Source organism: Phalacrocorax aristotelis, chromosome 1 (assembly GCF_949628215.1).
Source record: "Phalacrocorax aristotelis chromosome 1, bGulAri2.1, whole genome shotgun sequence".
NCBI lineage: Eukaryota > Metazoa > Chordata > Aves > Suliformes > Phalacrocoracidae > Phalacrocorax > Phalacrocorax aristotelis.
Window position 1 is genome coordinate 151,177,618 of NC_134276.1, and position 15,209 is coordinate 151,192,826.

General features: G+C 41.7%; 1 protein-coding gene across 6 annotated transcripts in view; it reads right to left on the bottom strand.

Annotated features, from left to right (window-relative positions):
* The window catches only part of WNK1 (WNK lysine deficient protein kinase 1), a 106,324-nt gene that overhangs the window by 26,006 nt on the left and 65,109 nt on the right, over positions 1-15,209 (bottom strand). For 3 of the 6 annotated variants that reach the window (XM_075115850.1, XM_075115845.1, XM_075115866.1), the window contains exons 9-17: positions 12,261-12,689; positions 8,956-9,027; positions 8,203-8,352; positions 6,681-7,154; positions 5,247-5,528; positions 4,476-4,567; positions 3,733-3,895; positions 3,065-3,181; positions 674-847 (exon numbers count right to left, since the gene is read on the bottom strand). In XM_075115850.1, the coding sequence (XP_074971951.1) occupies positions 674-847; positions 3,065-3,181; positions 3,733-3,895; positions 4,476-4,567; positions 5,247-5,528; positions 6,681-7,154; positions 8,203-8,352; positions 8,956-9,027; positions 12,261-12,689 (1,953 nt within the window). The remainder of the gene's footprint in view (positions 1-673; positions 848-3,064; positions 3,182-3,732; positions 3,896-4,475; positions 4,568-5,246; positions 5,529-6,680; positions 7,155-8,202; positions 8,353-8,955; positions 9,028-12,260; positions 12,690-15,209) is intronic. The other 3 variants (XM_075115858.1, XM_075115875.1, XM_075115885.1) reach the window with 3 other exon arrangements.

Consider the following 15,209-nt stretch of genomic DNA (forward strand, 5'->3'; position numbering starts at 1 on the left):
CAGTACCTTGGACCCAAGCACCATTACCAAACTAGTGGTATTCTGCCCAGATAAATATCAGCTACAGTGCTTTTAGAGCTTCTCAGCTTAGTGACCATCAATATAACAAATTGATCTAAATACTCTCTTGTTTACAGGCAGTCGAACTGATTTCCTTAAACATTCTGCAGATAAATGGATGTTTCAAATGAGTTCTGGGTGGAAATAAGATAGAGATTCAGGAGATGTCACCCCTTCCTATTCCCAGCAACCAGTTTCAAAACCAGTGTTTTCTAAGTGAGCCATCCAATCTCTCAGTAGCTCACTGGGTGGAGAGCCTGAGCCCAGGCTCTCAGTGTTTAGTGAGCAGCACAGAGCTGGGGGTTTTAGCGTCCTGCCTCACTGTAACCTCAAATCCAAGAAGCCTCAGCATTTAAGACTGTCTGCTTAGTGGACTGTTAGGAGATTCAGCAGCTTCAGAAGTGTCAAAAAGCAGGAGTTCTACGTTATTTAGCTTTCTAAATGAATTTTAGGCTCTCAGCCTGATATGAAGCTTTCTCTGTATTTTCATTTAATTATTAACTTTAATATTTCTCATGAAAAAGTTTCAGTTTCTGTCTAGCTCTACTCACAAAAACTATACCACCCAAAATGGAAAAGACAAATAGCTGAGGTAAATATGTCCTTTACATACCTGCGACCCTGGAAAGAAGCCATCATCTTTTGTCCGCATACTCTCCAAACCCTGATCACCTTCTGGCTCCACACTTACATCCTCACTTAGCATTTCATCCGCTTTCTCAATAATCTCTCGTACCTGTTCTACGAATGAGTCTCTCTCAGTTGCTAAAATAAACTCATTCTGCACCTGTAAAGAGAACAAAGTAGTAATTCTCCACAGATTTCAAAACTATATATTGAATAACTATAATTTATTTATGGTGTTACTGTTTGTCCTCCCTTCACTGTTCTTATGCACAAGATAAAGATGGTGACACCTTAGAGAAAAACAATTGTTTCTAACATTATCTCCAGCACAGAGGTATTTGCCCTGGTTTACCCTGGAACAACATTCAATCTCACTCCTTCTAACTGTCACCTCTATCTTTGCTTAGCACAGGGAAATTTAAAATTAGCAGCCTTATTACTGCAGTTCCTCATATCTAATGTAATGTATATTAAAAGACACATTTAAAAGAAGCTATAATATTTAAAAGATTTGAAAATTCTGTATTGCAAGATGTGTTCTTTGCTTCTCTCTTTCTCTCTTTTCTACTCTATGCAGGTTGCACATCACTAACTTACCATAGTCTGGTTGTAGTACATAAATGCAAGTATTATGTTCCTTGTACAGTGAGAGGAAGATTGTTCAGCCTACCTAGTTTCAATACATTGTATTGCCTTATAAAAATACATTCTGCTGCTTAGGTTGGAGGAAACAAGCTTAAACAAGTATACTTGTCATTGACAAATACATTCTTGTTTTGGTCCGACCCATGAGAAAATTCTGTCCTCTGACATAATGCATGGCAAAACTCTCAGAGACAGTCTATGAAATAGAAGTAAAGCTGTCAATCACAGTAACTCTGCTGGGAAAGAAAGAGAAAGTGCCTTAGAGGTAAAGCCTGAGACATTGTTTTTGTATCAAGTTTCTGGGATGCTATTTCAGAAAAAGGAAAGACAAGCACCATGTCCTTTTATCAACCATTGCAAAGCAAGATACTTAAAGAAACCTTCAATCCTTTAAGTTGAGCAGTGACAGATACCCATATGGGGTATGCCCACTAGTATCCTGATTAAAAGGAACCACAAAGTCTTGCAGTCAAAAGTTTCCTGAACATTCAACAAGAAACCGATGAGCACAGAGTTCCAGATTCAGATATCTAAATTAGGTTGCACACTTTCAACAATGTGACTGCATTTTGAATGCACAGTTCACTTATTTTGCTTCTAATCATTTTCAAATATCTGTGGTTTTTGTTATTTGGGGTTTTGCATATTGTTCTTTTTGGGGTTTCGTCTGGGGTTTTTTGTTTTTGTTTTTAAGTCAACTATACCCTTTCACTCCTTTGTAGAATCACTTTATGTATGAGGCGAAGACATCTGTGTATTCTGTCCATATTTCTTGGCACTTCATGTTATTGACTTGTTCACACTGTCAATATACATACATAGCCAAGTACCAATTTCTTCCTCTTTCTTGGAAAGCCATTAGTGGCAAAGAGAATTTTTCCTGTGTCATTGATTTGGTTCCTTTAGACAGGTACAAATCCAGTACACACCACCTATTATTCTGCCCCCTCTCTAAGCTAAAAGATAAATGCTGCACAGGTGCCCAAGAAGCTGGCAAAAGATATTGCTTTTTGTCATTCCCCCTCACTTCAGTAACACGAACAATCTCGTTTTCATTCAGATTGTACCAGCCCACGATAAAGAGTTGAAATTTAAAAAAAAGTATAAGGGGGGAGGTTCTATTCCATGCTACACAGTACTTTCATTAAACATATCTACAGGACAAGTTCTTTTCTATGCTTGACCATTATACATCGAATGGAGAGGTTTTTTCCTTTGAGAAAGACAAAAGCAAGCAGCAGTCGTTACTGACTTTCAAAAACCAGGAAGTGATTCCCATTCCTTACTTCAAGGACAGAATCTTGCAGGGGAGTTTCAGCTGAGAACAGCAGCAAACACTCAAAGCTTAAGCATAAGTTTTCAAGATCTAGCAATGCTTGCTCTTAGAAAGGCAATCAGAATTTGATTAACCTGGTGCTTTCACAAAGTTTTTCGCAGTTTTTCAAAAAACTAGGTTGCAAAAAAACAAAAGCAGATTTACTTTATAAAACCACAATCGTAAGGTAAAAACTGACACAAGTTTTCCTGTGAACTGAGCATTCAATATTAACTGTCAGTTTGATGTACTACTCTATGCCCAGAGTCTCTAGTTGTGTTTGCATACCAATAAGGTGGGCACAGGCCATGCTACATGGAGGCGCAATTCTCAAACATATATGAGAAAATAGAACTGCTTATATTGCTACTGTGATTAAGAATGTATTCAATTCTTCATCTCTAAAATATATCTTACCATAATTGAAGCTATTTCCTCAGGGTTGTCACCATCCAAATCAAATTTGAAAGTAACCATTTTCCGATTGTGTGTCTCTAGCTGGCATTCCACTACGCGATCCCCTTTATTTGAAACCTAAAGAAAACCAAAAGCATGTTCAAACCAAAAGCATGAGAAATTAAGGCTTGTGCTTTAAAGTTCAGAGACAAGCCAATGGTATTGCTCTAACACAAACACATTCTCTTTCCAGTCTAATAAATGGTACCATGTGCAGCATCATTTTTCTCTGAGGGTCTATTAGTTACTCAAACCTCTTAGCTCACCTGGTCCATGCTTTTCTCTAAAACTCCTGATGTTGCCCTGTTCCTTTCTAGCTCACAGGTCTCATCACTGGCCTAGTTTACTAGTAAAATTAAGTCAAATACTCTAGAATAGTCTGTGGAATCACTCATGGCTGAGCAAGCCAATTTTGCCATATCTAATGCTCCAAAAAGCTCTTAACAGATGACTTTTGGAACACTGATTCCATAAGCAGAAGAAATACACTGGATCGCTTGTGACCTCAGAGGTGATGGTGGGGTGGGAGGGAAGAAGACCACACAGGACACACATTCCTAAAAAGATAAATTTTGAAGCTCAAAGAAGGCATCACTGTCAAGCTGTCACTAAAACATAAGAACACTCACATTTAGAATTCTCAGTTTTGGCCTAGAAGTCTTCTCATGGCGAGAGCGACTGCGGACAGACCTCCGCATGTGACGTTTAGTAGTCCTCCCTTCATGCCTTCCGCTAGAAGCTGGAACATTCTCGTTGCCATCACTCAATCCCGAAGCAACATCAGAATGCGCACTGACAAAAAACACCACAAACACCACAAACCCCACAACTCTACATTAGTATCCATGCGCTCCGTAACTGTAACAGTTTACCCTACCAGATGGTATTCTCTTCTGGGCAGTAGATGCCTGTTAATCACAGACTAGAGGAGAAAAGTCCTGTCACTCAGCATTGCTTGAATAGCAATTTTTATAGTAATTATTTAGCTACGCATCTCTTGCAAATTGAGTTGTACAAATATATCTTCTGAACATGTTTTCAAGCTATTTGGAGTTTGAATTCTGTTTAAGTGCCAAAAGGACAGAAAAACATCCCTTATGATCCATTTGACATGACAAATTAAAAAACGATTAGAAGATAAGTCACTATACACAGTCCTATTTACTCCCTCCACACCCTGCTCTAAATGAAAACTTATTCCAACTACCATAAACTTCCTAGAGGAAAAACAAGCTTATTTTCTCATGTCCTCAAGAACGCTCTCAGTGAAAAAATTCGGTATCTTTATGCACCAGAGATAAAGATTACCAAGAAAGAATAATTTGGCACATAAAATTGAGATTCATTTTGGTGAAAACAAAACAATGCTTACCTATCCATAGAGGAAGCTAAAGGGGTAGACTGAGCAGGCTGTGTTGCTGGAAGAGTCTCTGGAGGAGCAGTCTGTGAGACTCCTTGAGAACCCTGTGGATAGAAACGTGCATCAAAAACCTCCCCAGAGAATACCGTTCCTTTTCAAGTAACCCAGTAGTCTTCAACGTTTCCTCACAAATCAGTTGTAAAGCTAAAGAGCACTACCTTTTTAGAACTTCAACAGCTGGCATCTAGACAGCTCTAATTTACATAAGACTCTAGAGCAAACTGCAGCAAAGCAAATCATCATCTGGGGAAGGGTGGGGAGAGGAAATCAGCCGTCCTTTCTACTGCTACGTGTCACTACAGTTCGCCATGCAGCCAGTCTTACTAACAGAATGTGCAAAAGGCAAGCCAATGCAGAACACAAAAACAATTCAAATTCTCCCTAGCAAGAACAACGCTGCAGGGAATAAGCATAACGACAGATTCTCAAAGGGTATCGGTTGCAGTTTGTCTTTGATATGGCAAAAAATGTTCTACAGTACTAGCAAGAAGTGAAGTGTTAACAGGTTTTTGCCTGCAGGGTGCACACTCACTTCCCAACAGAACAGCCAGTGGCAACAAGGTCCCCACATTGGCATGACATTCTGCTGTAAGAAAAAGGTCATTTGAAATATTAATTTCCAACTGAAAACAAGCACAGAAGGGATTAGTTCCCCACACAAATACACTGTTGCATAATTCAGATACCCTAAATGTATCATCACATTATATTCAATGTATTTACCTCCAAAACTGCCTGCTGTGAGGAGGCAGATGAAGCCTGTTGTGCTAAACTCACTGTAGGCGGGGGCACTTGAACCTGCGCTCCAAGGCTGCCCATGGGAACTAAAACATTCTGCTCCCCATACGGCTGCACAACAGAAGCCAGGTAGCCCGGCTGAGCCACTGCATCTGTAGGTAAGGGAGGGGACAGTACGGCAGAAGGAATGCTAACAGAGGCCACAGCAGAGGAAGGTGCAACACTCGAGTCGCCTGGGTATTGAGGCGGAAGCCGAGATGGGAAGCCCTGTAACAGAAATGAGGGAGTCAAGTCAGTGAATGCCAGAGTTAATTAGGAAACAAGAGTAAAAAAAAAAAAAAAAGGAGAAAGTAGTAACAGTTTCAGGGGCACATTCCAATCTTCCTTACTTGTTCAAGCACTCCCAAAGACTATCTTCACAGAGAAGCAGAGCAAATTATTCAACATAGCCAAAGCTCAGCTCGCAAGTCACCATGCTTGAACAAGCAAATTCCCAAAGTTCCAAGTCACAGGCAAAACAATCTTCATCTCCCAACTCTTGCAGTTGCCTATTTGGCTTAATATTTTAAGGCCTGAGACTTGAAATGAGTTTGAAGAACTTTCAGGTCAAAAACCTACTGCTCAGATTATCTTATGCAACTGCTCCTGATTCTTGAGACTTATAGCAAAAACACTCTTCTTGTCTCTTCCTGTCCTCTCGTGATGAGCTGACCCATGAACCAAGGAACATCCCCCCTACACACTGTTTTTGTTCTACAGCACTCCTTAAAATCCTAGTGCAGGTATTTCTATATCTGTACATTTTCTGATCTAGAAGAACAATCATATGCTGAGTCACTACTTTGGCCATAATTCAGATTGCCACTTTTACAATAATCAAAGCAGCTGAAGCAGTCTGTGCCCAACAGTCTAGCATTCCATGACTAGCATCATGTACTTACATCAAATTCAAGATCCATGCTGTATGACTTGCTTCTAGAAAGTCTGTGTCCCCCCTCCCCACCTCCCTTCCCCTTCCCAGACTTGGAATGAAATACTGACATTGCTGAATATGCTGACTTTGATTTTCTTTCCAATACATGTGCCCCATTTTTAAAATCACAAGTTGTTTTTCCAGATTGACAAATCTCAATATATAGCTGTCCTCTTTCACACAGTGGTCAACCAAAGTCCCGCATTATGATTCTGTCATTTTAGACAAATTCCATTGCCAAATATGAAAAACTCAAAACACCAGGGTGTCCAAGGGCTTTCCCACCCCCTTCTTAAAATGGTCCTTTACCATACAACAGAATTCATCTTCATGACTTAATGGTTCCCTTATGAGAAGTGAGTTGGCCAGGGTGTACAGTTCAGATCTGGTACCTTAGAGGAACAGGTAAAAATGTGGAGAAGAGCTCTGCTGGCTTGCAACAATACCTGGTAAAGAGCATCTCCAGCAGGAAGCGAAGCTTCAGCAGCTTGTCCAATGCTGACTGGCAATCCCACGGACTGGACAGCCGGCTGCAGGAGCTGCGGGAGAACCTGGCTGGGCAACTGAGCCACAGGCTGCATCAGTGTGGGAAGCTGGCTAGGGACAACAGTTGATCCTACAGGGACAGCGGTTGCGGCAGCAGACGTTGCCAGTGTGAGCAATGGCTGATTCATACCAGCTGCCATTGAAATGGGCAGTGACTGGAAACCTGGCTGAGCCACTGACACATGGGAAGCTGCTACTGGCAACTGAGAGACTGAGAACTGCGGAACCATGGAAGTAGGCAAGGGCTGTCCCATGGGTAGAAAATGAGAGCCAATGGGGACTGATGGGGCAACTGAAGGCTGTGGGAGAGAAGGTGCTGCAACAGGTAATTGAGGCTCGCCTTGGATGATCGACACTGGTTGGGAAACAGGAAGCTGGGGAGGTAAAGAAAATAGAGATAGATTTTTTTTTTTTAAAGCAGGGTTGCAGAAAGCAGAATTTTTACGCATTAGTCAAAGAAAGAATTATTCAAGTTACAGCACTCTGTTAAAGTGGGTGGGGAGCACAGTTGGCAGAGTGGCTGGGAAGTTGGCTGGAGTTCCAAAAGGTCCTCACTTCGCAACACTTCCCCTGAAGAACTCGACAGGCTCTTGAAACAGACACCCACAGAGGGTGAAAGAGCAATGCTCGAATACCCTGAAGCACTGACTTCTGCATGAATAGAATCAAATTCCCCTCAACTCTGTCTCCAGAGCCAAGCCTGCCTTCTTACAGGAGAGAAGCGCAAATCTTTCAACAAATCTGTCAGCTTTGGGTATGGGGACTAAAGCAACAGAGAATGAAAAGCCACTGTGCCAGCATTTGGGGAATGGCAGGGGATACGTCAATTAAAGCCAGCAAACGATGCATCTGGAAAGGCTGTTTAGATGAACAAGCAACAAAACAACAATTTTAAAAACAAAATCATGGCTCACATGTTCAAGATAGACATACGAGCCAAAATGAAGTAATACTTAGTAACAGAAGCTTCTTGACCAGGAAGTAAAGAAGAGCTGAATAAGAAAGATGACAGAGTGGAGAAGGCAGTCCTTATAGTTCACTACCTAAATAAGTAACATGTTTTACACACATAACGGTGCAGAAGATAGACACTGATGGGAAGCAGAGAAATGACAAGTTCCGGAAAATCCATTCATAATATACCATTCATCAATATGCCTCATGATATTTTTGACAATTCAAAGGCCTTTGTGCATGGAAGTGCTATCCCTCCCTCAAATGACTCACGACTGCCACGTGTGAAAGGATTTCCAACACATTTTTGAACAAAATTGACAGCTGTAAGGACACTGAGAATACTATTATCTGGATGAATGTTTTGGAACCATTAGAAAAGATGACAAAAAGTGAAAGTAGCAGTATGTTGAATTTGCCAGCTGTGAGGAAGAAAAAAAATCAGCTAGAAAGAAGAATTTTGCTTACCTGTGTCCCAGCTGCTGCCTGAGGCATTGGCATAATCTGTGAAGTTTGAGTTTGAGAGACAGTTTGTGTGGGAGTGGCGCCAGCAGAAACTGAAGGCTGCTGCAGCTGGTACTGTCCAGGCTGTTGAGAAGCAGCTGGCTGCTGTGCATTCTGTAGCAGGCAAAAGAGGCAGAAGCTATTTTTCCCCCCACGGAAGTTTTTCAAGCATATCCTATGTAAATTCTACTTTTTGCTCCCTCATAAGCCACATCAGTGGTTCTTCTGAGTATGCCAAGTCAATTAAGTTTTAGCAATTACTTATTAGCATTACTAATACAACCCCAATACCAGCACCAAATCTTGCAACAGAATTATTTCACCTGTGAAAACAAGAAGATTCTATAAAGGAAAAGGCAGTTAAGAGGATGTTGCTGAAAACAGTATTTCCAGTTAGAAGAAATCATGAGATTTAAATCTGCCTGCCTAGACAGTCTAACTCGCAACCCCTAACACGCCTCCCCTTGAATGCGACCTCCAGTGCAAGCTCAGGTGGAAGTTGGGAAAGAGACACATGAAAACAAGCCTTAACAGGATTCAAAAAGTCAATGAAGTTAATCTTACAGCATGTTAGATTGGGTGAGAACCAGAGAATTCTTTTGCTTCTGTCCAAAACTATGGGTTGAAGGGGGCACAGAGGTAGTCAGCTGCTCTTAAAGAGTCATCAAAATCCTGTACTTAAAGCGTTTTAGTCCTGGGTTTAGTGACTGATCTTACCTGCTGAGTGTGCTGCGTAGGCTGGGATGGCACTGACGCACTGCTTGAGGCTGACTGACCTTGCACTTGTGTCTAGAGAAGGGAAAAAAAAAACAGACAGAATCAGCTTTAAAAGCCCTATGGTTTCTGCAGCAGGCAGTTAAAATAATTTCTGCCTGGAATGATCTGCTTGGAATAGGTTTCTAGCTGTCCTTTTGGCCAATCAGTCCTTTTGGCCAAATTCCACTACGACAACCAGCAGAAAGCAGACCAATCTGGAAAAGTACTGAATTCCATTTTAAGTCTTCCAAAATAACCAATACAGAAAGTCTTTGCAACCCACATGCCCCTCAACATGAGGCAGGCCAGCCTACCATCTGCTTCTTCCACTGATGATGCTTTAAAAGCAGGACACCTTGGTATGATAACTGGAAATGCAGGCATTAAGTTTCACCTTTACATGTGTTCTAAACACAGGTAGGTGGGGAGATAGGAGGCTAGAAGGAAATAAAGCTATTTGTTAAAAAAATCAGATATACAGAATTCTAGGCCAAAAACAAAGTCCTCAGTACACATACATGTCATGAGTTCCCTGTGAGAGGCATGCCAAAATACAAGCTAGAAATAATTTCCGGACTCACTACCATTCAAATGCTACCAAAAACTGGATATCGAAGAATCTGGGGTCCACATTCTAGCTAAGACAGAATCTTTGAATGAATAAGCAATGAGAAAAAATGCATGAGTGGCATACAAATGAATGTGGAAGATGTAGAGGTAAATGGAATGGATTTTCATTCTTATTTTTGTGGCTGACATTTTTGATCAGATACCAGGATTTCCATTATTATTTTTGTGACTATTATATTTCTTTATCAGATCCTGGGAAATGACTAGACAAAGACCTCCAGGATGAGTTCCCTGAGCATGCACTACTTTGGTTAACTGCCTTTGTAAGAAACATACGGTGCAGGTGTATCATAGAAATGTCTACTAAAATTCCTTAATGCTGTGATCACTCAGCTTGTAGAAACTTATTAGGAGTAAATTTATTAAAATTACATAGTTTAATTATAGAAAATTTGGGGAAAGTAGACTGCCAATGAAAAGAACCATTTTGTGCTTTGCCGTTTTAGAAGCTTGAGGCCCTTATTGGCTAGGATCTAAACATGTGCTTTATCCCACTGCGGTAACATCTGTTCACGCTGAGTCAAGTTTGCGCTTCAAATTCTGATCTTTTAATGAATTAGATAAAAGATCCCACAACTTGTAGTCTGTAAAATAACTGGGATCCCTTATTGTTTTTCCAGATGTATTTTACATCCATCAGAAGTCACCTCCTGAAGTTTAACAAAGGTGGTTTACGGAAAAACAAACCCCGAGTGATTTTTCAAGCTTCTTGCGTAGCATCTTCACAATTCTCCTACAGCATAGAAATTACTGTCTATTAGACCAGTAATGTAAGCTGTTTCAGCTTTAATAGAACAGCTTTATTATCCCATACAGAAAGCCTTAAACACTTAGTTCTTGATCTTACCAGAAAAAGCAACAAGATTCTCCTCCAGTTCCTTCACACAAATCTCAAAGTTGCTAATACTCCAATAACTGAACTGTCAGAGAGCCCCTAATTCCAAGAACAGAAGGAGTAAGAGAGAAGTCTACTTAAAGTACATCCTCTCTTTTCACAAAAAATTAACTTATGAAAAGTTTCAGACTATGAGCGCAGGCACAATGTATATAGAGACACCTCACATTGTACAAACATGTTACTGACTATTCCAAGTGCAAATACCATATATGCTGATAAAACATGTACCTCCAAACTAAGTTTCAGGCCTCAAATTTTTCTTTTTTAGAAGGACACCATATTTTAGGCTTATAAGGAACCAATCCCTCTTAGCAACAGTTGTTCATGCCACTAATTTACTACTCAGCTCTAGTGTCTTTAATGAACCTGCAAGTATATTTCCAAATCTGTGTACACATACATAGGTCCTACCATTCCTCTCTTACCACTCTCTTCACCCAAGCCTAGAAAAATCTCTTGCATCTTGGGACAAAACATTATTCATACGAAAGTTCAACTTCAAATAACACACTCTCATTAAATGGCTAAGGAGCAGAAACAAAAATACAAAGCAAGTTTTACTATCACTGCTGATTCAAACTGTGGAGAACATATGTTTCATTAGACCCATTGTTTAAAAGCCAATTCGGTACTCCAGCTCTCCTTGCCAAAAGAACAACTAGTTCCAGTAGGAACACGGACCGTTTGTTGCCCTTAACACAAAAGCCCTACCAATATTTCAGATGAAGCTGACCACAGACCAAGTGGCTGCTGATGCTTCATTATTTCATTGCAACCTGGTAAGGTAGAGAGATCCTAGCATACTACTGACTTGGTGGACAGACACCCCCATGAATGCTAATACTTAGAACCACATGGAGCAAGTCTAAGAACAAGGCTCCCCTTTAAAGCACAAGGTATGACTTATAAAAAGTAGAGAAATTCTGGAAGGGTTTGCTCCTGTAACCTGAGGATAGAGTGCAGGTGGTCCTGATGAAAGCGAGGTGGACAAGGCCTGCTGAGTCGAGGCTCCCTGGGGGAAGCAGATGAAGAGCTGCGACTCTTGCAATACCTTCTGAGGCAGCTGAACAATGGGAAATGAGAAGTCTGAACCAAAAGCAGAAGATGACCCCCCTGTAGGGGGAGGAGACTGGAAGTCGCCAGTGTCAGAGGAAGTCAGCTGTGAGGAATCACTGGAGTATTCTGGGCTTCCTTCCGGCCAGCTCCGCCTGGCAGAGGCCCCTCTGGGACCTGCTAACTCAGGACCGAGATAGTTACACTGCTCCTCTGTCACAGGCTGAAGCCGACCATGCGACCCTATGCCTTGAGTGGATTCCTCTTGACTGGTCTCCATAGAGCCCCGGCGACTCCTGTAGGCCCGCTGGGGTAACACTGCCCCTTCTGCTGGAGCAGAAGTCGGTGTGTGCACATGGAACTCAAAGACACAGCTCGCTCTGCCATCACCACTGTGAGAGAGCACAGCCGGGGCAGAGTGTGGAACAAATACCTGGTGGAATGTCATCTGAGCAGGATCTGCACTCAAAGGAGCTGAAACACTGGATAATGGAGAAAGGGGACCCATCCCAGAATCCAGCCTCAGGTTCTGAACATGTCTTGCCAGGTATGCTTGCCCCGACTGAAAGTCGAACACAGAGCTTTGTGGAGGACCACCTTGCCCATGGTTTGACTCAGAGACCTGCTTCAAATGTTGTTCAGTTGCATGAGAGTTATAAGCTACTTGATCATACTGCTCCGATACCTGTGTTGGATAGTGCATGCCCACCAAATATACAGCTTCTGGATGCATTCTGTAGTGAGCATCCTCAGGAGGTGTTGGTCCAGATCTATAGTCACTGTGTAGAGGAGCTGGCTCAAACAAAGGATTAACTTGCACATGCAGAGGCTCTCCAGCGACTCTCTGAGCTGCTGTGCCCAGCATAACGAACGCCTCTGGTGTCCAATTGGTGGGGCTACCACCAGGTGGAACTAAACTCTGGCCAGTCTTCAGCAATGGCTGGAAGTGGCAAGTTTGGGCTTCCAAAAATGAAGTGCTCTTGCGCCGCTGAGCAACTGCCACCTTCGGCGGGCAGACAGGTGGTGGCGAGAAAGACACCGGCCGTTCATGAACGGTTGGGAAAAATATCTGTGAATCTGGGAACGTTGGTGTTCCCCCACGCGGATGCTGAGGCTGTATTGACATGAACAAGACAAGTAATTCATACATTAAAAGTGAAAGCACATCAACATGCACAGTTCACTAGGCAGTTCTGTGAAGTAACTTTATAGAATGACTAGTCAATTCATGGTCAAAAACATACAATACTTAGGAAATTTAGGTGAGTTGTAAATATCCATTAAATACATCCATGGCAGGCATAGCTACAAATGGAAACATTTGCTTGTGTTAGAACTGCTTTTCCAGTCCAATTCCAATAATTCACATACATAAACCAGTTTTGCTCCTGACAATGGAATGAGATTTATTGTCACGGACTATCCATTGTGATCAGTGCTTGAAAGCCAATCAAACCCCTGAGGTTATGCCATATGGGGAATATGGAAATTCAGAATTTGACAGCAGCAACAATGCAGAGCCTCTGTTTGCATTTACAAGATAAAATGGCATTACATCTTAATATTATCCAACACTAAACCCACAGCACTACTTTTCTGTCAGGGGTGTGTTCTGTATGCAATCCAGAGAGCTAAAGAGAAACCTTTTACAACACAAAAACTGAACTCTTCCAGCCCACAAATGAAAGAAAAATTATAGAACTGCAGAGCCTTTCAATTCTGCCCAATTGGATCATCTCTTTTGATCCCTTTGATGGCTTTTGATCATACCTTTTCACATCAGAAATTAGCACTCCTAACTTCTCTCTTCAGCACTTCTGAAACAAACCTAACTCTTGCCTGGACAATAAAACATTCACAGGTTTAGTAACACCAGAGTCTGCAGGAAATTCCACTTCATCTGATGTGCTACTTCAGATGAGGTTCATCTTATTTAAGATTTCTAGGTAAGTTCTCACTAAAGTAAGTTCTATCTTCGAATACCAAGCAACTTCGTAATTCTACATTTTTTCATCTCTGCCTACAGTATGCTGAGACACAACGGAAAGGGACAACAAACTGCAAGAGTCAGTAACAAATATACTGTCTTGAAGACAGATGCCATTTATGACTTTTGCAAGTTATTGTTTCCACATTGTTCTGTTTCTCCCCAGGCCCTTTTTTCTGGAAAAGCAGCAGCAAATTTCCATATTGATCAACAAGAAGGTCCTACAGGTTGAAGAACTCTTCCTATGTGCTGGAAACTAGCTCCACATCCTTCAGTTAGGGAAGTGTTTCCTCACCATTTATTTAATGTAAATCAAAGCCCAAAACGGAAAAGACTACCTCCTGTTCTGCAAGCCATCTTGCATCTAACCTTCTGAGGAACATGAAACAATGGCTTCTTCCCATCAAGCAGCAGCCAAAGTGGCATTTTTTATTAAAATGTACAGAAAAGTCCTCAAAAGTATTCATATTCTGAATTTCTAGTATCGCTACAACAGCTAGCCAAAGCTTTTACAATAAACAGCCCCAGCAACCAAGCTTTAAAAGGTGGGGGTTTGTGCAGGGCTTAATTAACATCCAATGCTTGCTTAGAAGTTGGAAAATAAAAAGCTGGTCTCCTGACTTAAGGGGATAAGACCCAGTCTTCCCTTTACCTTCTGTGATACAGCTGGGTATTTCACATTTATGCTATCTTAAAATACAGAAAACAAATGGTCAGCCACTGTTTGATAATGCTTAAGTGTACTGCTTCACAAAAAAATAATCAACATTCCAGCAGCACAGTATAAGGAATAAGGAATCAGCTCTTCATTTTCTCATTTTAAAAATGCCTGAAGTCCAGGATGTATTTAATGATAACTTATCTTACTGTGCCAGGAGGCAAATGGTAACACATACAGGACTGACAGAGAGGGAGGGCAGGCTGCAGCGTCGATGCTTGCGTGGAGAGGCAGAGTGCATGGGCAGAACACTTTCCAGGGCTTTAGAAAGCTTTTCTGCAAAGGTTTCTTCAGGGACAGTCCGAAGGTAGAAAGGAGAAAGAGGTGCAGACAGCGCTGGTGGTGGGGTGCAAGGAGCACTGAGAGGGATGCAGGACATAGAGGGAAGAGCAGGAAGGTGGGGGACACAAACTGACATGCTACGACCACGTTGAGGCTAAAGGAGGAAAACAAAAGTTAAGGATTGAACACTTCAAAAAAAAATGAAAAACAAAACCAGCAAAAACTATAATGAGGTAGAAAAGAAATGCAGACACACAGTGAGGCACCCAATACTGACTACTATGTGTGCAAGAAGATATGAGAAATGCTGAATGAATGCCAACACACACTGGGAACAGGCGATGTGTACCTCTGAGTACTCAAGTTTGCCTTAGGTCACTGAGCAGTACAGAAAGTTCCCTAGCACCCTTACAAGAAGCATGTGGAAGGCAGAGCAGACAGGAAGGAATAGTTTCTCTGAGGGCACTGATGCAGCCTGTAGTGTGTGTACTCCCAGCATCTGGCAGTCTGAGAAACCTAAACAGATACCGATGACCTTTCAAACATTCATTCTTGGTTTAGTGAGTGGATGCGTGTTTATACATATCACCTTACCAGTCTCTCTGCTTGGGCACCTCCCTGCCTGAATTAAGTGGGCTAACTGTATG